The following is a 26962-nucleotide window of genomic DNA, read 5'->3' on the forward strand; positions in this document are numbered from 1 at the left end:
CCAGCTCCCTAAATCGTTCCTCATAGGACATGGTTTCCAGGCCCTTCACCATTTTAGTCGCCCTCCTTTGGACACGCTACAGTTTCTCAATGTCCTTTTTGAATTGTAGTGCCCAGAACTGGACACAGTATTCCAGGTGGGGGCTGACCAAAGCAGAATAGAGTGGCACTATTACTTCTCTTGATCTAGACACTATACTTCTATTGATGCAGCCTAAAATCGCATTGGCCTTGTTAGCTGCCGCATCGCACTGTTGACTCATGTTCAGCTTATGGTCTACTTGGACTCCTAGATCCCTTTCTCATGTAGTCTTGTTCAGCCAGGTGTCCCTCATCCTATATCTTGCATTTCATTATAAGGCCTTGAATTGGTGCAGTGCTACTGAAAGTAGTGGTCCATGGAGCACAACCCATCGAGCACTGGTCCACAACAAATTTCCAGTTGTAGTCAGTGGGCACAAATATAGTGCCAGTCCCTGACACATAGGGTGGAAATCCCTGCAAGTCTGACACATCAGATAGCTTAAGAGGCACTGATTTAGAGGACTGTACCACCTTTCCAGTACCATCCTCTGAATCTGATGCTACACCTTGTGTATTCTGTAATTCCCATGGGATACTACTTATCTCTCCCTTTCCACTGAGGAAGGTGCATGCTGAACAGTTCAGTGCTTTTTATAAATACCTGTTTTAATAAGTTTTTTTAAATCAACTTCAGATCTCATAGTATTCTTCTAGGATCCAGGATCTATCTGAAAACAATGCTGCTAGTTGCTTTTTTTTCAACTATTATTTTTGAGGTTTTTAAATTTATTTACCCAGACACTACTGTATTCAGGGGAATGTGTAATAGCTTCCTCTGCTGTTCTGAGATGACAGAACATAACGTAAATAACTTTTTAAAAAGTATGATCATGCAGTTTCTGTTCTTTCCAGCTCTTGCATCTTTCCCTTTGAGTCTTTTTAGCATGGTTTTGTGCATTTCTGTGCAGACGTTGATGTCACAGAGTTCAATGGGACTTACTCCTAAGAAAGTGTTCAGAGCATTGCTGCCTTTATTCTTCAATGATGTTGAGCAAGAATTAGTGTCGCCTTGTTTTCAAAATAATAGTAAGGGACAGTTGATGTGCAGGACTAACAATCAAGTAGTAGCTATTCACAAGTTGTGTTCCATGTGAATACCAATTGAAATGATTTCAGTTAACTTAGCCATGTGATTCTCTGTAATATTAACATATTGTCCACACTGATACATAACAATGTACATATTTCTGTCTTTATGAAGGGTACCCACTCCAAAATTTGATATTTTTTTGTATCTTGCTCAGTCTATCTAAAATGAAAAGCTTTTCAGCTCACAAACACAAGATATCCCATGCAATAAGGGACACATGGGGTCCCTATAAGGGACAAGTTTCTGATCCGCAAGGGATATTCCTTTTAATAAGGGACACCTGATAACCTTACCAGAAAGGGACATTCTGCTCAGTCTTCCTTGGTTCTGTCCCATAATTGGAATGCTTTTAGAATAGTTCTTCATTCCCCCCACTTTCTTCAGAACAGAGATGTCTGCATCATTGAGGATTACACTGTAACATTTATCATAGGCTGAGTCGACACTATAGGAATAATCCAAGTTGACACCACTTTAACTGCCATGGCTCAATGCTATGGAATTTAGCAAAAATTAGTTTGTTGTGACACCAGAGATCTCTGATAGAGAAGGCTAGGGGCCTGAACAGACAGGCCAAAATAAAGATGCTTTGGGTCACTTTGGAGGTATGCTGTTTAAATGACACACATAGGCTTGCCATATCTTGCCTGGGGGCGGGACTTTCCCAGTTTGGGGTGGGCCACACAGTCCCACCCCAGTTTGGCCCCTCCCCTGGGACCTCCCCCCCAGCAAGGCCCTGGAGGCAGCTCCACCCCTCCCCATGGCTGTGTGCCACCCTCCCTGCCTCCCTGCCTGGCTCAGCCTAGAGAGCAGGTCTTAAAGACATCTGCCACTCAGAGCTATTGCCAGCCCACTTGGTATATATACCCTGCAAGAGGCATTACTTTCAGGTTACAGTGAGCAAAGAAAAAAAGGCCATCAATCGTTCCTGTTTCCCTGGGAGTCTAAATGCCTCCTCATCTTTTAAATGTATACTGCATCAGTATTCTTGTAATTCTTTATCACAGGATCGTTTTTGAGGCCCTAAACACCTTTACTTGGAATATGCAAATTTCTCCCAAAGCTGACCAATGGGAAAGAAGCAATCAGCCCTCCACTTGGGCTGGTTTTCAAGGGCTTGGAAGGAAGAGATTTTGCCTTGCTTGTAAATAGGAAGGGCTTTGGGATAGCAAAAGGCTGCAGAAATAGTTTGACCCCCCCCCTTAAACATCCATGGCACAGTGCTATGGGATTCTGGGAATTGTAGTTTCTTGTGGCACCAGAGCTCTTTTGACAAAAGGAAGTTGAATGGTCCACAGAGGAGGCGTTGGCTGGGGGCAGAGCCTCTTGCCAGCAGTCTTCGGTGGAAGAGAGGAGGCTGATGGTCCTGGCCACTTCCCTTGGCTCCCTCCCTCCTCCTCCTCCTCCTCCTCCTCTCAGAGTAGTCACAGCCAAGATGAGCTTCTCATTCACTCTCCCTGGCTTTTCTCTCCCCCCCCCCTCTGCACTTTGAGACCCCTTTAACTGCCAAAGCTCAATGCCACAATAAACTACAATTCCCAGGATTCCATAGCACTGAGCCCTGGCAGTCCAAGCAGTGTGTTTTGGACACAGAGATCCTCCAAATGAATCCAGTCCCTAGCTTTTATATCTCTCACACACACTGCAGGAATAATAACCCACTTTGAGACTGCTTTAACTCAGTGCTAGGGAATCCTGGGAATGCTAGTGTTTGGGAGACATTGAGACTTCTCTGTCAGTGATGGCTCTGAGGCCACAATAGACTACAATTCCCAGGATTCCCCAGCACTGAGCAGTCTTAAACTGGACCATTTCCTCAGTGTGGATGCACCTGGGGAGGAATTCTGGGCACTGCAGTTCAACTAGGTTTGGAGGGTTATGGGACTCCCTGTCAGAGATAGCTCTGGGGCCACAATGTACCACAATTCCCAGCATTCCCCAGCACTAACCCAGGACAGTTAAGTCACTCTCAAACTGGATTCTTTCCTCAGTGTGGATGCAGCTTTGGTGAGGAACTCTGGGCATTTCAGTCCAGCATTGTTTTATTTCTGCAGTGTGTTTTGGACCAGAGACAAGGTGACCAGGCATCCTCCTCCTTTTCCAGGACATGTCCTCTTCTGTCACATTTCAAAATGTCCTCCATTTGGATCATGGCTAAGAAGCATGGATTTATAAGTACATGGATGTTTTTAGCTTTTATTTTTTGCCATGTCCTACATATTTTTGCTTGGGTGCCCTACATTTTGGGGTGAGGTCATTGGTCACCTTGGTCAGAGAGCTTTCCAGGGGTTAACTGCCATTCTGCTGTGGTGCTGGAACAAACCACCATTCCCAGAATTCCATAGCATTCAGCCAAGACAGTTAAAGTGGTCTCAAACCAGATTATTTCTCCAGTGTAGATGCAGCCCAAGCCTTTTGCCTCTCTTATGCCTGAGATTTCAAAGCCCAGCCTTGGCACCACAACAAACTACAAATCCCAGGATTCCATAGGATAGGGCAGGGGTAGGCAACCTTTTTGAGCCGGGGGCCGGGTTGCTGTCCCTCAGGCGACCGGGGGGCCGAAGCTGGGGGGTGGAGCTTCGACCCTCCGGGGCGGGGCCACGTGCCAGGGGTGGAGCTTCCACCCTCTGGGGCGGGGCCACATGCCGGGGGTGGAGCTTCCACCCTCCGGGGCGGGGCTGTGTGCTGGGGGGTGGAGCTTCCACCCTCCAGGGGCGGGGCCGCATGCCGGGGGCGGAGCTTCCACCCTCCGGGGGCCAGGCCTCCCCATTTTTGCTGGCCCCTGACGGGGCCCTAGGCCCCGTCAGGGACCAGCAAAAAAGCTGGGGGCTCCCAGGGCGGCAGGGGGCCCTGCAGGAGGGCTCCCAGGGTGGCAGGGGGCCTCTGCAGGGCCCCAGGGATGGCAGAGGGCCCTGCAGAGGCCCCCTGCCACCCTGGGAGCCCTAAAGCAGGGCCCCAGGGATGGCAGCGGGCCCCGCAGAGGCCCCCTGCCACCCTGGGAGCCCTCCTGCAGGGCCCCAGGGATGGCAGAGGGCCCTGCAGAGGCCCCCTGCCGCCCTGGGAGCCCTCCTGCAGGGCCCCAGGGATGGCAGAGGGCCCTGCAGAGGCCCCCTGCCACCCTGGGAGCCCTAAAGCATGGCCCCAGGGATGGCAGCGGGCCCCGCAGAGGCCCCCTGCCACCCTGGGAGCCCTCCTGCAGGGCCCCAGGGATGGCAGAGGGCCCTGCAGAGGCCCCCTGCCACCCTGGGAGCCCTAAAGCAGGGCCCCAGGGATGGCAGAGAGCCCTGCAGAGGCCCCCTGCCGCCCTGGGAGCCCTCCTGCAGGGCCCCAGGGATGGCAGAGGGCCCTGCAGAGGCCCCCTGCCACACTGGGAGCCCTAAAGCAGGGCCCCAGGGATGGCAGCGGGCCCAGCAGAGGCCCCCTGCCACACTGGGAGCCCTCCTGCAGGGCCCCAGGGATGGCAGAGGGCCCTGCAGAGGCCCCCTGCCACCCTGGGAGCCCTAAAGCAGGGCCCCAGGGATGGCAGAGAGCCCTGCAGAGGCCCCCTGCCGCCCTGGGAGCCCTCCTGCAGGGCCCCAGGGATGGCAGAGGGCCCTGCAGAGGCCCCCTGCCACCCTGGGAGCCCTAAAGCAGGGCCCCAGGGATGGCAGAGAGCCCTGCAGAGGCCCCCTACCGCCCTGGGAGCCCTCCTGCAGGGCCCCAGGGATGGCAGAGGGCCCTGCAGAGGCCCCCTGCCACCCTGGGAGCCCTAAAGCAGGGCCCCAGGGATGGCAGCGGGCCCAGCAGAGGCCCCCTGCCACCCTGGGAGCCCTCCTGCAGGGCCCCAGGGATGGCAGAGCGCCCTGCAGAGGCCCCCTGCCACCCTGGGAGCCCTAAAGCAGGGCCCCAGGGATGGCAGCGGGCCCCACAGAGGCCCCCTGCCGCCCTGGGAGCCCTCCTGCAGGGCTCCAGGGATGGCAGAGGGCCCTGCAGAGGCCCCCTGCCACCCTGGGAGCCCTCCTGCAGGGCCCCAGGGATGGCAGAGGGCCCAGCAGAGGCCCCCTGCCACCCTGGGAGCCCTAAAGCAGGGCCCCAGGGATGGCAGCGGGCCCCGCAGAGGCCCCCTGCCGCCCTGGGAGCCCTCCTGCAGGGCCCCAGGGATGGCAGAGCGCCCTGCAGAGGCCCCCTGCCACCCTGGGAGCCCTAAAGCAGGGCCCCAGGGATGGCAGCGGGCCCCACAGAGGCCCCCTGCCGCCCTGGGAGCCCTCCTGCAGGGCCCCAGGGATGGCAGAGGGCCCTGCAGAGGCCCCCTGCCACCCTGGGAGCCCTCCTGCAGGGCCCCAGGGATGGCAGAGGGCCCAGCAGAGGCCCCCTGCCACCCTGGGAGCCCTAAAGCAGGGCCCCAGGGATGGCAGCGGGCCCCGCAGAGGCCCCCTGCCACCCTGGGAGCCCTCCTGCAGGGCCCCAGGGATGGCAGAGGGCCCAGCAGAGGCCCCCTGCCACCCTGGGAGCCCTAAAGCAGGGCCCCAGGGATGGCAGAGGGCCCTGCAGAGGCCCCCTGCCGCCCTGGGAGCCCGCCTGGAGGGTCCCAGAGACGGCAGCGGGCCTCCCAGAGGCCCCCTGCCGCCCTGGGAGCCCTCCTGGAGGGTCCCAGAGATGGTAGCGGGCCTCCTAGAGGCCCGCCGCCATTGCCGCTGCTGCCGTGGCGGCCACTCTGGGCGCCGCCATTTTGGGCGGCAAAATGGCGGCGAAGTCTCGCGCGACCTCCCCCGAGGTCGCGCGTGACTTCGCCGCCATTTTGGGCGAAAAAATGGCGGCGCCCATAGCCCCAGAGGCCGCTATGGGCGCCGGCATTTTTTCGCCCAAAATGGCGGCGAAGTCTCGCGCGACCTCAGGGAAGGTCGCGCGAGACTTCGCCGCCATTTTGCCGCCCAAAATGGCGGCGCCCAGAGCGGCGAAAAGCCGCGACGGGCGGCCGCGGCGGCGGCGGCGGCGGCAGGGGCAGCCGGGGGCCGGCGGCCAGGCCTTCGCGGGCCGCATCCGGCCCGCGGGCCGGAGGTTGCCGACCCCTGGGATAGGGTGATGAGAGTGAAAGCAGTGTGGCAGCAGCCTAAGTGTGCTTAATGCAGTTCTTAGCATGGTGCACTTCTTGCCTACAGAGTCTCACAAGACTTTTTTGTTTAACAACTTGTACCCATTAACTCCATTTCATGTCTCCTTTATTTAGTGGGGTGGAATACAGACAAAACAAGTCAAAATGAAGAAAAACCAAAGTCCCTTGACCAAAGGGTTTGGTTGTGGAATAAGCCTCTGAAATATGCAAGAGGCAATGTTAAAATAAAGCCATGTTCAATGCTCAAATGTGCTGTTTGGAATGGGGAGAGGGGGGTGGCCAGAAAGGGAAGTACATTTCCGTGATCTGTCTACGAATAATGTCAAAATGTCCTCCATTTTGATCATGCCTAAGAAACATGCATTTATATTAACATTTCAAAAAAAAGCCTCAATTTTTTGAGTGTCCTCCATTTTTAAAAAATGTGTCCTACATTTGAAAATGTCCTGCATTTGTCCTACATTTGTCCCGGTTTGGAGGTCCTCACTTATGGCAACCCTAGACACACACATCTTAAGAGGCCAGAAGCTGCACCAAAGCTGCACTCTAGTCCTTAGGACTGGACCGTGGCTTTGGCGCAGCTTCCAGCCTCTTAGGATGCATGCAGCATTTAAACAGCATGCCTCCAAAGTGACCCAAAGCAGCTTTATTTTGGCCTGTCTGTTCAGGCCCTAGATGTCTCCCAAAACTATAGTTCCCAGAATTCCATATCAATTAAAGTGGTGTCAACTTGGATTATTTCTGTACTGCAGGCATAGTCATAGTGGTTTATAGCAGATCCATGTAAAGTATGGCCCATCAAGGAGAATGAAGACTTCCAGCTACTGTGGTCCAGCAGGTCTCAGTAAAGCTCTCCCTGCACCTAGGTTGCCAGGGACTGTGGAATTAAACTTATTAAGTACCTGTCTGGTCTCACTGGGCTGCTTTCAACTTGGTGGCTCATATGTTGTCTGTACTTGGTTTAGAATTTTTGAAAAACCTCCAGAAATGAATGCAGTGAGTAGTTCATGTATGCTAAGAAAAATCAGAGTTAGGTAATGCCTTTATTTGGACCATACAAAATATTACACAAGAGTGCAAGCTTTGGGATTCTCCACAATTCTTCATCAGGCTAAATAGTCCTAAATAAATAAATAGTATAGAACAGGGGTAGGCAACCTGCGGCCCGCGGGCCGGATGCGGCCCGGCAAGGCCTTGGGACCGGCCCCAGCCCGGTCCTGCCGCCGATTGCCGCCCGGGCCTTTGGGGGGCAATTGTCCATAGAAGCCTCAGAAACATGCATTTATATTAGCATTTTTTAAAAAATCAGCAAATTTTTTCGTGTGTACTCCATTTTTTTAAAAAAAAGTGTCTTCCATTTGAAATTTTTTTCCTACATTTGTCCTGGTTTATTTATATATTTAAATTTTTTTTAAAAATTTAATTATTTATTTTTTGGCTTCGGCCCCCCAGTTGTCTGAGGGACAGCAACCCGGCCCCTGGCTCAAAAAGGTTGCCTACCCCTGGTATAGAAAGAAACAAAAACTTAATTTAAAATGTTCAGAACACTGTGCTTCTATAGTTACAAGAAGAAAGATAATTATCTAGAGTATTATACTACTGGTGTGTGATTTGCCCAAGGTCACACAGTGGGTTTATATGGCAGAGCTGGGATTTCAACCCTGGTCTCCAGATTCCTAGTCCAACACTGAAACCACTACACTATAGATAATGAGACAGTAAGATGAAACTATATATAGTACAGTGAGTCGTTGGTATCCACTGGGGGTTTGGCTCCTGGACCCCCCTTGGATACCAAAATCTGTGGATGTTCAAATCCCATTAAATATAATGGCTTAGTAAAATTGTGTCCCTTATATAAAATAACGAAATCAAGGTTTGGTTTTGAGAATTTATATAAATTTTTTAATATTGTCAAGCCATGGCTGCTTGAATCTGTGGATAAAAAATGCATGGATACAGAGGACTGATTGCTATAAACTCTTTGTTGTGGTACAGTGTTGTTGTTATGCCCTTTCAAGTGGGCTTTAACTTATGGCGACCCTACCATAGAGGTATGAAAACAGCTTGTAGACTAGTGGCACGCTGCTACAGTGCCAAGCAATGCTTACTTGAGTTTTTATTTTTATCTGTATTTCTGCTTAAGCTGATGTTTCAGTGCAGGTGGTTCCCATTCATAGACTGTATTTTTATTTCCACTCCACCCACAGTTGCTCTGGTGATGCAACTTGTGGACTTAGAAGTTATCCACTCCGGTTGCTCAGCTACCCATTGAGAAGCTCCTCCTGTTGCATTTCCTATTTTTCCTTTTTCATTGTGCATGGGCGTATGCGTGTTTTTGTCCCAGATCTTTTCTGAGACATCCTGCCCTGTGGGAACTTTGCTGTGCATTTGTGCAGTTCTGTGTCTCCTAGAGCCATGCAGCCCCCTGTAGTCACACTGACCGATTGCTCTCTCTTCCTCTGCTCTTTCAAGCAAAGTAAATCAGCGGTGAGGCTGAAAGAAGACATGAAAAAGATTGCAGGTGCACCCATGAAAGGGCAAAGGGGCATCTCTTGTAGGAAAGTGTTCGGGGTGAGCCTTCAGGAGCTTCAGCATCAGGGACTGAGTACAAATGGCATTCCAGATGTCGTGAGGGATATTGTTGAATACCTGACTCAGCACGGTAAGCTCCTGTCTGATTGCCTCTTTTTAAAAAAAAGATGAAAGAAAGGTATAACAGTAAAAGGTATGTCTGTTCTGTCTGCATATATGCATTGTTTTGAGAGTTTGGGGAAGTTTTATTTTTGGGGGGACAACAGTTACCAGAGTCTTCCAACCAGTGTGATCTGTATAGGGGATTTGGGGAGCTTTAGTGGAAGGAAGTGATTTTATCAAAGTCTGAATTTTTTAATCTCCATAATGATCATGGCTACAGAGAGGGAGTGGGGAGAAAACACTGGGAATTTGAAATTTGCTGATGCTGACAATTTCATGAAATTGTGTTCAGTCTGCCTCTGAAGCTGAGAGAGTGTGACTTGCCCAAAGTCACCCAGTTGGTTGACATGGCCAAGCTGAGATTTGAACCCTAGTCTCCAGAGTCGTAGCCCAACGCTCAAACCACTACATCTTTGTCCAGGGACTATTCAAGTAGGTTAAATTGGCAGTGCAGATGTGTGCATATTTATTTTACTTTTGCATGCTATCTCTCTTTTTTTCATGGAACCCCAGACCTGTTTGTCTTCAGCAAGGTAGCTGTATCATTTGGCCTCACCCAAATATTTATATTGAGTATTTGAGCAGTGGAAGGAAGAGACTCCAGAGTAGTTCCCTTCCCACAAGACTCCCAGACCTGGCTGGACATTTTCTAGTGGCGATCCAGCATGGTGTGGTGGTTTAAGCATTAGACCTTTGATGTTAGAGACCAGGAGTTGGATTCCCAGTTCAGCCATGGAGACCCACTGCGTGACCTTGGACAAGTCACACTCTCGCAACCTCAGAAAATGGCAATGGCAAACTCCCTCTGAATAAATTTGCCAAGAAAATCCCAGGATAGGTTCGCCTTAGGGTTATCACAAGTTGGAAATGACTTGAAGGCGACACAACAGCAAAAAGCTAAGTAGTTGACCAATGAGACCCAAATTCATGTCCTGACTCATGGACTCGATGTGTGATTATGGGCAAGTTGTCTTTGTCATCTGAGTTTTGTCCACATTTGTAAATCATCTTTGCATGGATGAGATCTGGGTGCTGGTAAATTGAACTAAGAATGTCATTATGACATTTCAGACTGAAAACTCCCATACTTTACAAAAATTCCTTGTACTGTACAAAGCCAGCACTGCAGGCAAAAGGATATGCTAAAACCTTTCTTCATATTTCAAATAGTTTCTTTACTTGCAGCAAGCCATTTCAATTTGGTCTTATGCTCAGAATTTGGAGCTCTGACATCTTGCAGAACTGGTTGCAGTTAGAATAATCCTGGACTAGGCATACCAGTGATCTGACTCCAAATAAGTATTTCTACCTTGCAGTAAGGAGATCAAGGTGGCAAACACAGCCTTCCTCTCACCTCTTGTATTCTGCTGAAACTCCATGAAGCGTGCATCTGCGCTGCAGAAATAGTCCAGTTTGACACCACTTTAACTGCCATGGTTGAATGCTATGGGATTTGGGGAACTGTAGTTTTGTGAGACATTTAGCCTTTTCTGTCAGAGAGCTCTGATGCCATCACAAACTACAATTCCCAGAATTCCATAGCATACAGCCATGGCAGTTAAAGTGGTGTCAAACTGGATTATTTCTGCATAAAGAATTGACTCTAGCTGCACCACCCAATTTTCTAGTAAATGACTAGTTCACAGTTGAGAAGAGCAGGCTCCTGTTTACAGAATGCATTTTCTTTAAAACAGCTGCTTGTTCCCTGTGGGATTTGAAGAAGATAATAAAGCAACAAGCTGAACTTTTTTCAGTTAAACAGAAGTAACTCTTTGTGAAGACATGTTGCATTTTATGTAAGATGCTCTGTGTCCAGCTCTCCTACTGGTCCCTCATGCTCTTTTGAAAAGGGCCTTTTGTCTGATATGTAATAAGTGTTTAAAACTTTAAAAAGTTGCTTTTTTAGCCTACAGCTACCAGAATCCTTCAGCCAGCGTGACCAGTTGTCATCCAACAATGACAACGACGATGATGATTACACTCTCTCAGTCCTAATCTGGGAAAAAGACAGGATAGAAAATATCATTATCATCATCATCATCATCATCATCATCATCATCATCACAGCTGGCCCTCCATATCCACAGATTTTTTTATCCGTCGTTTCAAGCATCCACCAATGATAAATATTCCAAAAACATATAAATTCCAAAAACAAAACCTGGATTTTGCCATTCGATATAAGGGACACCATTTAACTATGCCCTTGTATTTAATGGGACTTGAGCATCCATGGATTTTAGTTTCCATTGGGAGTCTTGGAACCAAACCCCAGTGGATACCAAGGGTCAACTGTATTATTATTTTCTATCCCATCTTTTTCTTAGATTAGGACTTAAAGTGGCTTACAATGATTAAAAAGCATTGTTGACAATCCACAAAATACGAAAAGTCAAAACATAATGAAACAATCAGAAAAAAAAAATTAAAACCAGGTCAAAACATAAAATCATTAAGATGCACACCAATACACAACAATTAGCAATATGCAGCACATTGTGTAAGAGGGGCCTTATACTGTATCATCACTTATCAAATGCCTGTCAAAATAGAAAAGTTGTTGCTTTTCTGAAAAAAGAAAGTAGGGAGGGTGCTAGTCTAATTTCTCTGGGAAGCGAATTCCAGAGTCTGGGGTCAACCACTGAGGAGGTCCTTTCTCATGTTCCCACAGATGTACCTGTGATGGTCGTGGGACAGAGAGATCTCAAAACATGAGCAAGTTCATTAGTGATAATGCGGTTCATCGCGACTTTTCAGAGCTCTGTCTAACAGCAAATGTGTTGGGTGATTGATGTATTTGTCGCTGTATCTTCAGGACATGTCCTACATTTCAACCTTTTGCCCAGCATGTCCTCTGTTTTGAGCATGACTAAGAAGCATGAATTTACATTTATATGAGCGTTTTTAGGTTTTATTTGATAACAGCCTATATTTTTCTTGAATGTTCTACATTTTACGATGCCCTGTCCTCCTGGTCGCCCTGTGTGGCTTTTAAGGTTTTTAAAAATATCCAGATGGGGGTTCTGATGTCCCAAACTATTTTCTGGCCATGCCTGCCACCCACTTCAACATTTTATCCCCACCCTCAAGTGAGATTCTTTTTTAATTCTGAGACATAACTGAACAAAAAAGTATCCTTCACACCTTTCTCTTTTCATTTTTTTAAAAAAGTTATAGTGCATCAATTTATCAACAAAATGGCAGTTTTGCACTTATAGCAGTAAGTATTGTGTAGTAAATTTTGTAGTGGCTTTTTTTTTTCTTTTTTTGGGAAAGGAGGGAAATTTCCTTCAGACCATAGGGCCCCTTAGCAAAATATGCCCTGATTATTGTTTTCAAAAAACCTTTGAAGAACCCTAATACAAGTCCAAGAAATAGCTACAAACAGGTCCCCCCACCCCCACGAATGGAATTAGTAGACCTGGAGTAACAACTGAAAAGACTCTGCAAAACTCAAGGACCTGTACCACGAGAAGTCACACTACTTCAGTCCATTGGACTATGACTCTGGAGACCACAGTTCGAATCCCTGCTCAGCCATGGAAACCCCCTGGGTGGCCTTGAGCAAGTCACACTCTCTCAGCCTCAGAGGATGGCTATGGCAAACCTTTGCCCAGAAAACCCCATCATAGGGTTCCATAAGTTAGAAATGATTCAAAGGCATACAACAACAAACTATGGACTCTTTCACTCAGAGCATACTGGGATGCTCCCGTCACTATCTCACAATTGCTTGAAGATTATCAGATGACATCATGCAACGTTGCATTATCCCGTGAATAAAGAGTAATTTTAGTGCTGCTTTTCATTCATGGAAAAGTCCTGTGGAAGCATGTCTACTACTCAGCTTTTGATTTAAACAGAACCTACTATCTACAGTGTCTCCTCATGGCCAGCAGGTGTCAGAATAGGATTTCTGTGCATATTTGGAGGTATTTTGTCTCAAGATTTAGAGGATCTTTCCATGCAATCTATTTCTCTTGAACTGCAGCATATTCTGTATTTTTTTGCTTATATTATATCACTCCTTCTTATAATAGCATTGCCAGGCAGGCTAGTATGACTATTTCTAAATGGCTGATATGCTTAGAGATTAAGGGGGAAATGACTTGCCTATGACCACCTAGTGGTTTTGTGAAAGAGGTGACATTTGAACCCAGAACTTGTATCTTAACACTATGTACACTCAGCCCTCCTTATACACGAATTTCTTATACATGGATTCAATCATCCACGGTTTGAAAATGTTCAAAAAAAGTATAAATTTCAAATAGCAAACCTTGATTTTCCATTTTTTAATAAGGGACACCATTTTGCTATGTCATTATATTGAATGGGACTTGAGCATCCACGGATTTTGTTATCCATGGGGGATCTTGGAACCAAACCCCAGCATATAACAAGGGTCCACTGTATTACACTCTTCTCTCTCCACTGTATAGTGCTGTCAGTACCATCTTTAGTCACAAGGGATCCACACATCTGTCTTAGAGCCCCAAACAGGACTTTTTGACAACAATATTTTATTTCTAGAGGATATATACCTATACAAGTGGGAGCTACATGACTCCATCTTATTTAGTTGGTGCCTTTTCAATGTTTCACAAATTACTGTGCAGATGCTATCAAAGGTAATTTTCCAGTGACCACTTCCAGTTTCTTATGTTCACAGTTCTACCAATAGAGATAAAGTCATGAGGTTGTGGTCCTGTTTAGAACATGGACCAGTGGCAACTGTACTGAGCTCTTTTTAGATGTCTTCTAAACAGCTTAGAAGTCTGTGGATGGACTGAAATGGCTATGGCGCTCTAGATGAAAAGAAACAATTTAGACACAATATTAAATAATAGGAAAGTCTGGGATAATTTAGATTTAGAGGGTTTGTTCTTAATGCTAGGAGTGCTTTTAATGAGAAATAATGGAGAGAGCATGAGGCCATTGGGTGGTCTTTTAAAGGGGTGGAAGAGAGGAGAAGATGTTAGGTTATATGTATTGTAATGTTTTATACGTTTTATTATGGTGTATGTTTTAGTGTAAAAGGTATTTATATATGTAGTTGTTTCTTTCTTTTTCTTTTCTCTTTCTCTAATTGTTGTTTTCCTTTGCTTTGTTTTTGTTTTGTTTTTGCTATTTGTAGTGTGAATGTTTTTTGTTAATATTTTAAGTTTTTGATAAGCAGTAAAATTCTTTTATCAGAAAAAGTATATTTTAGAGTGCAACTCCCAGAATCCCAAACCACTGGCCATGTTGGGTAGGGAATTCTGGGATTAGCAATCCAGAAGTAGCATCGAAAAATGGGGCAGCAGGGAGAGATCAGAACTGTGAACCACTTTAGCTCTGGAAACAGTTTTAACAATTGGTATATGTTTTTGTATTTATAAAATGTGTAAGCCACCATTCCTCCACAAGTGATACCAGGCCAGGCCTGATGTCTGCCTCTGTTTCTTTGTGTTGGGAAAAGCTGCACCTGTAGGGTTTTGGGCTCAATAGCTTTTGTCAAATGCTGTCTTGCTAGGGAAAATTATGACATTGTGTTGATGTCAACAGGACGTTTTACTCTTTTTGGTTCTTATTAATCCCCATCATATACCAAATCCATTGTACTGTATACCATCCAGAGAACTCTGTTCATTGTGTATTCTAAAGGCTACATCAGTTTATTTATAAATCAGTTAGTCAATTACTCAAATTAATCATTTCCCCCACAAAATGACTATGAATTAAGAACTGGAAACTGAGAGGTGCACTGTATATGCAGCTGAATGAGGTGACACAAATCCTAAGGTGTAGTACAGTTGAATGGATTATTTCAGATTACTTTACTATTTCAGACTACTGTTATATGGCTTTTCCATGGTAAGCATCAGGACAAAACAAAACAAGTAAATATTGCATACTAGAAGAGAACATCTAGTTCATTCCCTCTTATGCTAATTTGCCAACTGCAGTTTTTGTCCTATAAGAGAGCAATAAAAATATTTTTCTTCCTTTTCCACATGGTTTGTAGTTAGGATTGCCAGAATATGGCTGTCCCAGGCTTCTAGATTTCAGGGCCAAAAAAACTGAGACCTAGGGACAACCCCTTGTGATGTTGCAGGGAAAAAGCTATGGTGATGTTACAAAGAACAAGACATTAAGCATCAACCACAGTTGCATAGAGTACACAAGGGTAATTTAGAAAGGAAATACTGTATATACATATATTTTTCAAGATTGTGCTCTTACCCTGAAATTCCTCCCCCTTGGCTGGTGAACCATAGAAGAGTGGTCAGGCATAGAGATTTGAGAACCCTGTTCAGTGGCTCAGTCCATGTTCTCACCATAGATCTTTACTACTTCATTCTACCTTATTCTGCTGCATATGTTTCTTTCCTGGCTGATGCTTGACTAGGACAAAGTCTTGTTTAATTGTTATTGCTCTTTCTGGAAATTGTTGTATGCCCATTCTATTTACACTGTATTATATATGTTCTTTCCTTCTGATTTTATGGTGTATATGCTATAAACCAATTAGTGATTTTTATTTTATTAAGTCAGTGGGGAGGACCAGATGGTTTGGGATAATAGATCCCACAGTCCTTTTCCATTGGTAATGGTAGCTGAAGCATCTGGGAGCTGAAGTTCAAAATATCTGTTTTAAGTCATATGCAGCTTGATTATCCCTTATCTGAAATCCGAAAATACTCCAAAATCATCTTCATGGGTGGCTGAGATAGTCTCACCTTTGCTTTCTGATGGCCTACAAACTTTGTTTCATGCACAAAATTATTACAGCACGCTCTTCCTTTACATGGGGATCCATTCCGGACCCCCTCACCCCCGCATAAGGAAAAACGTGTATGCTTGAGCCCCATTAGAAGTAATAAGGCTCGTACTCGCGGCGCACACCCCATTACTCCTTCCAGGATGCAAGAGAAGTTTATGGCTATAATGCAGGCGCGCTGTACAAATATTAATTATAAAATTATCTTCAGGCTATGTACATAAGGTGCATACAGGTATGATTAGACTTGGATCCCATCTTCAAGATATCTCATTATGTATATGCAAATATCCCAAAATCCCAAACACTTTTAGTCCCAAGCATTTTGGAAAAGGGAGGCTCAGCCTGTAGACTTGGCTTCAGTTTCAGGGTCTGGCTCACCATTTTAAAAGGAAAAAATTGACTAAGGGGATGGCTATATTTAGCATTTGCTATTCGTTGTTCTCTTGGCAGTGTATTTTTAATGTAATGGGGGAGCTGGTTATTTTTACTCCTTTCTAATATGCTTCAAATATGTTACTACAGGTCTGAAACAGGAAGGACTTTTCAGGGTGAATGGCAGTCTGAAAACAGTGGAACAACTGCGAGTGAAGTACGAGAGTGGAGAAGAGGTAGACCTGGTTGCAGACGGCGACATCAGCTCAGCTGCCAGTTTGCTGAAATTATTTCTAAGGGAACTGCCAGATCGTGTGATCACCTCTGCAACACATCCCAAATTCATGCAGCTGTATCAAGGTGACAGTTTTTCATCAATCCTACACAAAGCCGTTGTGGTGTTATGATATAAATACTGGGCTAAGATTTCAACAGATCTGGGTTCAAATCCCTCAGCCATGGGTCTCCCATTGGATAACCTTGAGAAACTCTCAGACATAGAGGAAGAGTATGTCAATGATAAACCCCTTTTGAACAAGCAATGCCAATCAAACCCTGTGATAGGGTCGCCTTAGGTTCTCCATAAGTCAGAAATGACTTAAAGGCACACAACAATGCATAGATCAAAGATACATCCTATACATCTTCCTTGGTTGATCCTCTAAACACACATGCATGATTAGAGTTTTTAATCATTACCCTTAACACAGCAATTGCATTTTCAGTTTGGGAAGCCTTAAACAAAAGTGTTGACACTTCGCACATTAAAGAATCCATATGCCCAATCACAGAAATGCAAATTCTGTCCTCAAAAGTAAAGTGTGAGTGCATGCCAGGACTAGTCTTACTGTTGGGCAGAGTAAGGTAGCAGCCTGGGGTGTCAGATGCTATGGAGGTGAGGTCCCCTCAAGCTCCATAAACTACACTGTCCAATATGCCTCATAGCAATAGCAAGTGCATTTCCATAAGTGGTTTACAATGTGTAAGTCAATTGCCCCCAGCAAGCTGGGTATTCATTTTACTAACTTACAAAAATATGGAAGGCTGTGTGTTGCATGTAGAAGATTCAGTTCCTTCATATCATCAGCTAGGGCTGGAAAAAATCCTTTTTGAAATCAGAGAGAGCCACTTCCAGTCAGTATGAACAATACTAATCAAAATGTACAGACGGAGTATAAGTTAGCTTCTTGAGTTCCTAGTGTCAGGGGAGGACATAGTCCAGTGTGTTGCCTGCAGAAGGCTCCAGGCTCAGTCCTTCCAGGTATGGTATTACCCCCGCAAAAAGATGGAGGGTTGTGGGTTACAACAAGAAGAAAAAGAAGAATTATGGAGATGAGTGGCTTGTTTTGCTCTGACACAGTAGTTAGTTCACTCTAATATAGTTGGCCTGGGCTGTGCTAGCTCAGATTGTATAGGAAGGTTTACATAACTGAATGTTCCTATGTATGTAAATAAAATACCTCTGCAAAGAAAACTAAATATTAAGCCAGAGCCTTTTCTGGCTTTCTTCTAGGTATGTCAGTTTTCTGTCTATATAAAATTATTTTGTATGGAGGAGCATTCAGTTGTGTAATTGAAGATGGTAGAGTTCATTCACAAGCTTATCATCTCTCTGTCTACCACATACCACTCCTTAGGGTCTGTCTGTCTGTCTATCTAATCTTTCTTCCTTCCTTCCTTCCTTCCTTGGTTGTATTACGGCAGGTTTAAGATACAAATGCAAATTTGATAATGTTGAGTGCTTGCTAGTTCCTGTTGCTGTTACCATAGAGCTTAGCAGTAAAAATGTCCTACCAGTCTGCTATTTTATGGTGAGTTTCTTTCTTTTTTCAAGGCTACTTGTCCCTAGCTTTCAAATTTGTGTTTTTGATAAGATCAAGGTTAACTGCAAAGATGAAGAATGGTCTACTTGTTTGGGGCAATAAAGGTGCCAGTTATGTATCGCTCAGCAAAACACACAAAGCACTGTTTTGGAAATAAAAGGAGCAATAACAGTAAGGGACGTGTGTTCCTGGACTGTTTAAAGATAAAACAAATGGTGATTTCAGGAAGTGGATTAAAGGGCCAGACAGTGGAATTGGTGATTTTAAAGGTATTATAGCAGCTGTAGACATTATGACAATACTATCCCAAACCCTCTTTGCTATATGTTTGTCATAACATCTGAAGAGGAAAGGTGTGCTAATGGTTTTGTTACCCTGGGCTTGTATAAATTAGTTCACATACTTCTTGGATAGAGGGGTGATTCTTGCACAGCATGTACCTGTAACCTTGTAAAAGCTTTAAATACCTCCTCTGTTCCAGATGTTGTTGAACTGCAGCTCCCAGCAGTCTTAGCCAACAAAGTCAGTGGGGACAAATGCCATCTGATGTTATATGTGGTCATATTTGAGTGGCCTGAATCACCTACGTGTACTTTGCAATTCACTTGCTAGTCTAGAGTGTTCTTTTCTTTAGCTCAATCAATCACTAACAGAGATCTTCATTTCTCCTTTACTTAAAGCTTTTTAAGTACCAGTGATAAAATGGTGAGATATTATCAAGTACATGTCCATCCAAAGCAAAGCAGCAGCTCAGCAAGGTTATTGTCTATATGATGATATCTTGGCTTGTTAAATCAACTTACATGACCTTGACACCTTAAGGTATGCTAGACTTACAGTTTCCAACCTCCCCAGCCATGCTGTCTGGGAATACTGGCCTGCATCCTGTTAGTGCTATCTAGAGTTGGCCCACTGAATCAGTTGTTGAGCCAGCATATAAATAAATCCAATTAATTCTGTGAATCAGTGCTGGTCAAGATTAACAGTGATATTTAGGCAATTGAGAGATGCAGTCCAACACACCTGCAGGCTTTCCACTTTGGGAAGGCTGTATTAAATTAAAGAGATCTTGGGCAGAAAGATCTGTCTGCTTTGCCAACTTTTTGTCAATTTAGGTAGACAGTGTTGAGCTAGATGGATCTGTGTCCTAACTCCCTGTGATGCCATCTTGTGTGTATATAAATCAATATGCTGTCTACTTCTCACTTAACAAACTAACAGAATAGTTGATAGCTTGAACTCTATAGTATGTGTGTGTTGATGTTTCTGGCCCAGCCAGATGAAAGTGGTACACCTGTGACTAGCCTATGGATGAATAGTGAGCATGTATGTATAGTGAAATTCATACTGAGAATATCCTGGGTTATGCTATTAGCTGCCATCGCCCCACTGATGAACACTATTAGTAACTACAAAGACTTTGTAGTTAAGTAAATGATAAAATAAATGGTAAGATCCAATTTCTTTCATAAGAGAAGCATGCTTTTCAGCAACCACTTGCTCAGGAAATATATTGGACAGCTAATTGCCTCTCACCATCTCCTGCTGACACTTGAGCTCATTTGGTACTTTTCCGTTTTAAGAAAAGTCCTTTTTATCCCTTGGATAGCCAGCAAGATGTTAATCTCCTTTAGGATAGAATTATGCTGTAGTCAAGAGAGCTATAATCAAAAATTTGAGTCATTTGTTTGGGATCAGAAAAGTCTCAGAAAAATCTGGCTTCCTCTTTTCTTTAAATGTTAGATACTATGAAAATTCTGAACAGTACAGAAATACTCAACCAAACCCCAGCTCAAATATTACCAGTTCGTATTTCTCAACCATGTATTAGAATCTCAAGAACATACTGTGAGCTCATGGATTCCCTTCTCCATCTTTTGCAGTTTTTTCTCCTTTGCTTTCTGTTTGTTTTCTATCCAAAACTTTTCATCACATTGGATTTGGCAAACTAAAGTTAGCTTCTAACTAACCCCAAGCCACAGTGTGAACCTATTGTTTGAAAATAGGTTTGCAAATCACATTGAGGGCCAAGGTGCTAACCACAGTTTGTCATTTCAGATGTCACAGCAAACAGTCATTAGAGAAAACCAGAAGTAGACCAGGGAACCATAAGCCTGTGGTGTGTTTCCAAACTTCTTGCTACTTAGTAAGTAAGGGCTCAACAGCATAGGGGCCTGCAAACATCTGAAATTGTTTTATGCTGAGTCAGATGTTTGGCCCATCTAGCTAAGTGGCAACTACCCAGATTGGCCACAGCTTTCCAAAGGCTAAAGCGGATTAGCTCTTCCATCTGTGATCCTATTAGCTGGGGATACCAAGATGTGAACATGGGAACTTCAGCATACAAAATCAATTCTCTTTACTTAATTATGGGCCTTCTCCAGACTACCTTTCCATCCACTCACCATTCTAGAAGTTCCTTCAGCCCCCATATGACCACACACTGTGATGCCAACATTTTGTGCAGAAAGGGAGAAAGGAGATTTTTGCTAGATCTCCATGCTTTGCATGTAGGAGGTCCCAGGTTTGATCTATGGCACCTCCAGCCTTAATTAACTACCAGCAAGGTGGTATGAAAGACCTGCTCTGAGAACCTGCAGAGTTGGTACCAGTCAAAGAAGATAGTACTAGACTGAGTTTGCAAAAGGCAACTTCTCATATACCTTTGAAAGGCCCTGATTGGTTGTGTCTGTGTCCCACATGCTAGATATTAATCCTAGAGATAGAGATAAGAGAAATATAAATCAAGAACAATGATGTTTTTAGAGTGAATGCATATGCATATCCTCTAACACTCCCAATTAATCTTATGTACATTCTACTTTCTCAACTGCATTTAAAATATCCCAGTTTCTCCCTCCTCTTTGCACTTTCCCTCTTAGTCCTCAGTTTACTTTCATTGGTGCAAAGTGTAGAAGTATTTTGTAGTCACTTAACTCTAAGGAAAGAGGAGAGAAGGGGGCAGAATCTTCCTCTTGTAGACTTAGGCAAAAGCAAACTTCTGCAGCTTCTCCAAGCTTTGGGGTTCTTCCTCATCAGTATCTTTTGCCATCTTGGCCACACTCTGATGGTGCTTGGCCACATATGTTCTGGCTTTCATCTTTGAAATGTTGGAGGGTATGCATATGATTATTTATCAGTTTAGGACCATGTATAAATAAATGAATATGTATTTGTAACTATTTGATAAGCTAGTCAGGTATATCATCCTATCACATGGGAATTGTCCCACATATCAACTAAGAGATGTAATTGATGGTGGCTTCTGACAGCCCATAAAAAGCCTGTTTCAGGAGATTATCACACCTGCAAAGTCATAGTCCAGTGCTCAAAGTGCTATACCACACTGGCTCTCTTATTGCTGCTGTTTGTTTGCTTGCCCATTCCCTGTGTGCTAAATGTGAACTGCTGTCCAGAAAGGGAAACAGTGACTTCTTATATTTATTTTATTTATTTTATTAGAGTACTTATACCCTGCCCTTCAGCCCTAAAGGCTATCAGAGTGGCTTACAATTATTATTTTTAATTAGACGGTTCCCTGTCCTCAACCTTATAATCTAAAAAGACACGACACAAAAAGAGAAGGGAAGGGGATCAGGTCCAGCAGTTTTTCTCTCCCTCTGAGGCCAGAACCAAGGCAGATGGACTGGAGGGAGGGCTCTATTTCTTAGTTCAGGCCAGGCCCGATGGATCTTTACTCCTTGCTCTTGTTGTGTGTCTCCAAGTTGTTTCAGACTTACACCAATCCTAAGGGGTTTTCTTGGCAAGATTTGTTCAGAGGAGATTTGCCATCGCCTTCTCCTGAGCCTGAGACCATGTGGCTTGCCCAAGGTCACCCTGGGGTTTCATAGCTGAGCAGGGAATCAAACCCTGGTCTCCAGCGTCATAGCCCAACACTCAAACCACTACACCATACTGGTTTTCTTTTCAATAGAGAAAATAAATAGGCAGCGAAAGTATGGAAGAGAAGAAGCATGGCACAGGGGCTCCAGAGGTCAATGGTAGGCCTCTTGTTGGGGTGTAAGTTTTAGTATTTGCCTGAGGTCACTGAACTCTGGTCCTGACTCTGGTCCTAAGCAAGATGTATGTGAGAAGAATGATTCCCTGAGCTTGGAAGAGTTACTGGTTTGAGACAACAACTCCCAGTAGTAACATCACAGGGTGGGGTGCGGGGTGACATCCCAGAAGGGGGGTAATACCCAAGAGGGGGATAACACCAGGTTGACTCCCTGCCCTCCCACTGGTGCTGCTCCACCCTGCATGGGACACAGGGGTTCTAGGGGCCATGCCCTGCCTCCCCAGCCCCATGCAGGCCCTGTGTGGGGCCACCTGGAAACTCTAGGGGCCAAGATATTATGACTATGAAATTCTTATTTTCAGAATCAGTTCATATGACCAAATTGGTATGATAGAAAAAAGGTGAGACAGTTTAAGGGGATCTGTACTTGATATGGTTGCATGGGCCTCATTCACATTGCACAATTATAGTGCTACTATTCCATTTTAACTGCAAAGTTCCCCTTCCTAAGGAAATGTAGGAGTTGTAGTTTAGGGAGGGGTATTTAAAATTCTCCACTGGAGTACCCTAGTGCCTCACCAAACTAGACACCACAGTATTTCGCAGGATGGAACCAGAGAAGTAAAAGTGGAATAATAGTGATTTTGGACCTGAACAGACAGGCCAAAATAAAGCTGCTTCGGGCCACTTTGGAAGTGTGTTTTTTAAATGACACAAAAAGACCGGAAGCCATCTCAAAGCCACACTCCAGTCCTAAGGACTGAAGTGCAGCTTTGGCACAGCTTCTGGCTTCTTAAGATTTGTGTGTCATTTAAACAGCATACCTCCAAAGTAACCCAAAGCAGCTTTATTTTGGCCTGTCTGATCAGGTCTATAATTGTGTGGTATGAATCAGCACCTATTTCTTTCAGACCCAGATTTATCCACCCCTTCCTAACCCAGAATATTCACATTACACCCAAAACACCTGAGGCTGATTGAAATGCACACCTGATGGTTGAACATGAGTCTTCTGGGCAAAAGTTCATTCCCTGGCACTTCCAGTAGATGGATCAAGTAGAAAGTGGCATGAAAGATCTTTCCCTGAAATCATGGGGAATGGATGCAATTGGGATAGATCAACCTTCCCTGAGATCCAGATATGTTAGACAAACGTGGAGGAAGTTTTAGTTCAGCACATCTGAAGGACACCAAATTAGGAGAGCCTAGGTGACCAATTCAGTGTTTGAATCCATCTTTGTTATAACATTCCTCTGTCTTTCTTTTTGCTCCTTCTCTACAGACAACAAACAGTATGGTCTGAGTGCAAACACTTTAAGAGAACTCTTGAGGCAGCTGCCTGAAGCCCACTATCACCTGCTAAAGTACCTTTGCCACTTCCTCAGGAGAGTCACTGAGCATCACTCAGAGAATAAGATGAACATTTCCAACCTTGCCACAGTTTTTGGACCAAATTGCTTTCAGTAAGTTCTTTGCTTGAGGGAAATTCCCAGTTTGATGCAGAAAGTAGGCTAGGATGTAGAGTTAGGTGCTTTTCTGTGAACCATGGAAAGCAAAAAAAAATAAATAAAAAAATTCCATATGTGCGTGCACACAGAGAGAGAGAGAGAAAGAGAGAAAGAGAGAGAGAGAGCTAAGTCCTGCAATTTTATTGGTATATAACCATAATGTTTTGGGTCTGGACACAACAAATTAAAGTAAGAAGATTCTTTGCAATAGTTTATTGAATAGCCTGGAGTAAGATTTATGTGTTTAGAGAATGTGTTTTGTTTTTTTCCCTCCTTATGACTGGGTCTCTGCCACATTACACAATTACAACATTTTGATACCACTTTAACAACCATGGCCTGGGATTTGTGGTTTAGGAAAGCAGCCCTTTGGCAGAGAATTCTAAGTGCCTCACAAAACTATAAATTCCAGGATTCCATAGGCTGCAGCCATTAAATGTCAGAGTACTATAACTGTGCAGTATGAAAGAGAGATTAGTTTTCAGTCTGCTCTTTCATCTATAAGCTTTTCCCATCTGCACACACCCACTTGATTTCTGTATACTTGACTGTACTGTGTTTGAGGTCTACCAGATAAATATGTGAGCTGACTCCAATGAAGAGCATCATATACAGTATGTGAGGTGATCTGAATGGCCTCTCTGGTGATTTCCCATTCTCATATGCAAGTCACTATTGGCTAATGCTGTGATTTAATGTGCCCTTTTTGCATTACCCTCTGAATCCCCCACAGTTTGCAAACTTCCCTAACTGTTGTGGAATTTGTGGGTTTGTCAGGGAATGAAGCTTGTGAATCTTACTAAGTGGGAAATTACATGGCCATGGACAGCTTAAAAGGAAGCATGAGAATTAATCATGGAAAGCTAAAAGTGTTGTCATGTCGTCTTTATAGAAGCCATCAACTTGACTTCGTCTGTCAACTCATACAAGTCTTTAGTACAAATACACTAAACAACTTGCTAATACAAAAAGTTGTAATGAATTCACTGATATTCACTGAGATGGTAAAATCCTGATTTTGTGGTATATCGTACTAAGCAGATGATGAAACAGTGTGTTGGGTCTGTCTCTTCATGCTTAGCCTTTCAGTCCCTTCAATTTTGCCAGACCTTGGAAAAGTTATTTTTTTGACTACCACATCCAAAATTACCTGGACACAATTTACAGTTTAAAACTTGATTGTCAGGTGGGGAGGACTGTCTTAACCAGTGTATAGTCTTAAATACTCTTAATGCTCTCTGCCCTTGGAGTTCAAATCTTTTTAAAACCAGCTTGATGTTACTATAAGTAGGATCTTCTTATGTGGGTAAGTAGCAGCCATCTTAGTTGTTAGTCCAGTCATCTAACATGAGGAAAGTTGAGTTGTTTGCCAGAGTTGTTCACTCATCAAGAATGCCATAACAGCCAAGGGCAGAAAGGTGAACATGACATGTTCCTTTATAACACACCCAGTTCCTTGTCGCAGGCTCTGTTGTGCTGGATGAACAGTCAAGGGTAGAGAAGAAAACTGTACTGCAAAAGCAAATCACCATAGTGTGGCTGTTGCTTGGAAATTTTAGGCATGGTGCTTCGTTGAATGTTATGTTTATAATACAAAGTTGATATTGGTTGATAAGCTGCAATGATTTATAAACTAGCTGTTTCAATAAAGTTCTACTCCTGCTGAGATTATGCAGTAGGTGGCATGCTTAAAATGCCAGCAATATTTACCTTTCCCTGTTTCTAAATTCATTTATAGAATTTAGAAACAATACGTCATCTTATTCTGAGCACCAGCCACTTTAAAATGCAATATTTATATTATTGACATTTTCTTATAAAAAAAAATACCAGGTATTATAATATCTCTTTCCCCTTCTTGACTCTCTCTTTTTCTTCCTTGACCTTTTTCTCATGCTGAAATTGGTTTAATAATCTTGGCTTACTATTTGTTCTGTAGGACAAGAATGTTTTTCATTGAGGATGTTTTGCAAGTTGAACTCTCCAATTCAGTTTGGTGCTTTTTGCTTGGTTCTTTTGACTTGCTTGTTTGCGGTGTTGTGGAATCTCAAAAGCCTTGGCCAGTGAGCAGAAAGGAAGGAATTTTTTGAAGAACTTTATTTATATTATACATAAACAGTGGTGCTGATAAGCACGCTTGTGTTTTGATATTTCCTGGCGCTGGCTATACAGTATATGTGTTTGTCTTAGACAGAGGGGCGGGGTATAAATAAAGTTTTATGTTATTATTATTTTATATCGTTCTAGCGTGAAACAAAGGACAATTGGACAGGACAACCTGAAGTGAGGAGGATTCAACTTCTGAGTAATATTTGTGCTTTGGGGTTTTGATGGAATGTGTTGTATCGCAAGCCAAATCTAGAACCCATAGCTCAATGATAGCAGACAATTTTTGCATGGAGTTTGGAAGTAATGAGTATCTAAGTAAATCCTAGAAATGCCAAGAAACCCCCCATGATAGATTCACCTTAAGAGTCATCATAAGCTGTAAACAACTTGAAGGCGCACAACAACACCAACAAACATTGCTTTTCCTGGGCAAAGTGATGTTGTATTTCAGAAGTAACACAACATGCAGGAATGAATTCACTTTATTTATTGTAACAGGTCAAACTTGTGGTTATTTTTCAAACATTACTTTTAAAAGGCATTTTGAGGCTTTTTTGTGTGTGTTTTGATAGGGATTTTTTACCTTTTATACCTGTTACATATCAATCTTAGGGGCTTTTTGACGAATGAAAAAGTAACATGAAGTAGGGTGACTACAATGAGTACGAGTGTCGTTGCACATATCTCTACTTCTAACAATGTTTTCCAGACTTGGGATCACCTTCAAATCCAACTAGTGTTGCCAAGTTTTCAAAATAGCAATGAGGGACAATAGAAATTCATGACCAGCAGGGCTGACAATCAGGAAGCCGCTATTGACAAGTTTGTGTTCTGTTTATGGTAGATACAAAAGAAAGTGTTGATTTTAGTTAACCTAGCCATATATTGCTCTGTAAAAGTAACATACAGTACTATCCACATTCATAAATGGCTGTTGTTGTGTGTCCACAAGTCATTTCCAATTTATGGCGACCCTATCATGAGGTTTTCTTGGCATGTTTCTTCAGAGAGGGGTTGTCATTGCCATGCTCTGAGGCTGAAAGACTGTGACACAGCCAAACAGGGATTCGAAACCTGGTTTCCAGAGTGCTAGTCCAATGCTCAGACTACCAAGTGACACTGGATTTCATTCATAAATTACTGATGGTGTACATTTCTTCTCTTTACAAAGGGTGTACACTAAAAAATACAAGATACATGAGTATCCTCTTCAGACAATATATGGTGAAGGGAAAAACTTTCCAACCCTCAAATAGGGAACATCCATTATAATAAGGGATAATTTCCAGTCCTATAAGGGACAGGCTCTCCAACTCTCTTCTAATGACATCCCTTATAAGGACACCTGGAAACCCTAAAGCCTACAAAACAGGACTAATTTATCTTTTTCCCCTTAAAGTTGAA

General features: G+C 44.0%; 1 protein-coding gene across 4 annotated transcripts in view; it reads left to right on the forward strand.

Moving 5' to 3' along the window:
- The window catches only part of FAM13A (family with sequence similarity 13 member A), a 175812-nt gene that overhangs the window by 3576 nt on the left and 145274 nt on the right, over positions 1–26962 (forward strand). For 2 of the 4 annotated variants that reach the window (XM_089526127.1, XM_089526128.1), the window contains exons 2-4: positions 8741–8930; positions 16251–16460; positions 23224–23404. In XM_089526127.1, the coding sequence (XP_089382253.1) occupies positions 8741–8930; positions 16251–16460; positions 23224–23404 (581 nt within the window). Of the gene's footprint in view, positions 1–8683; positions 8931–16250; positions 16461–23223; positions 23405–26962 lie in introns of those variants that run through there. The other 2 variants (XM_089526126.1, XM_089526129.1) reach the window with 1 other exon arrangement.

Source organism: Sceloporus occidentalis, unplaced genomic scaffold (genome assembly GCF_023333645.1).
Source record: "Sceloporus occidentalis isolate IW3139 unplaced genomic scaffold, rSceOcc1.0.p SCAF_5, whole genome shotgun sequence".
NCBI lineage: Eukaryota > Metazoa > Chordata > Lepidosauria > Squamata > Phrynosomatidae > Sceloporus > Sceloporus occidentalis.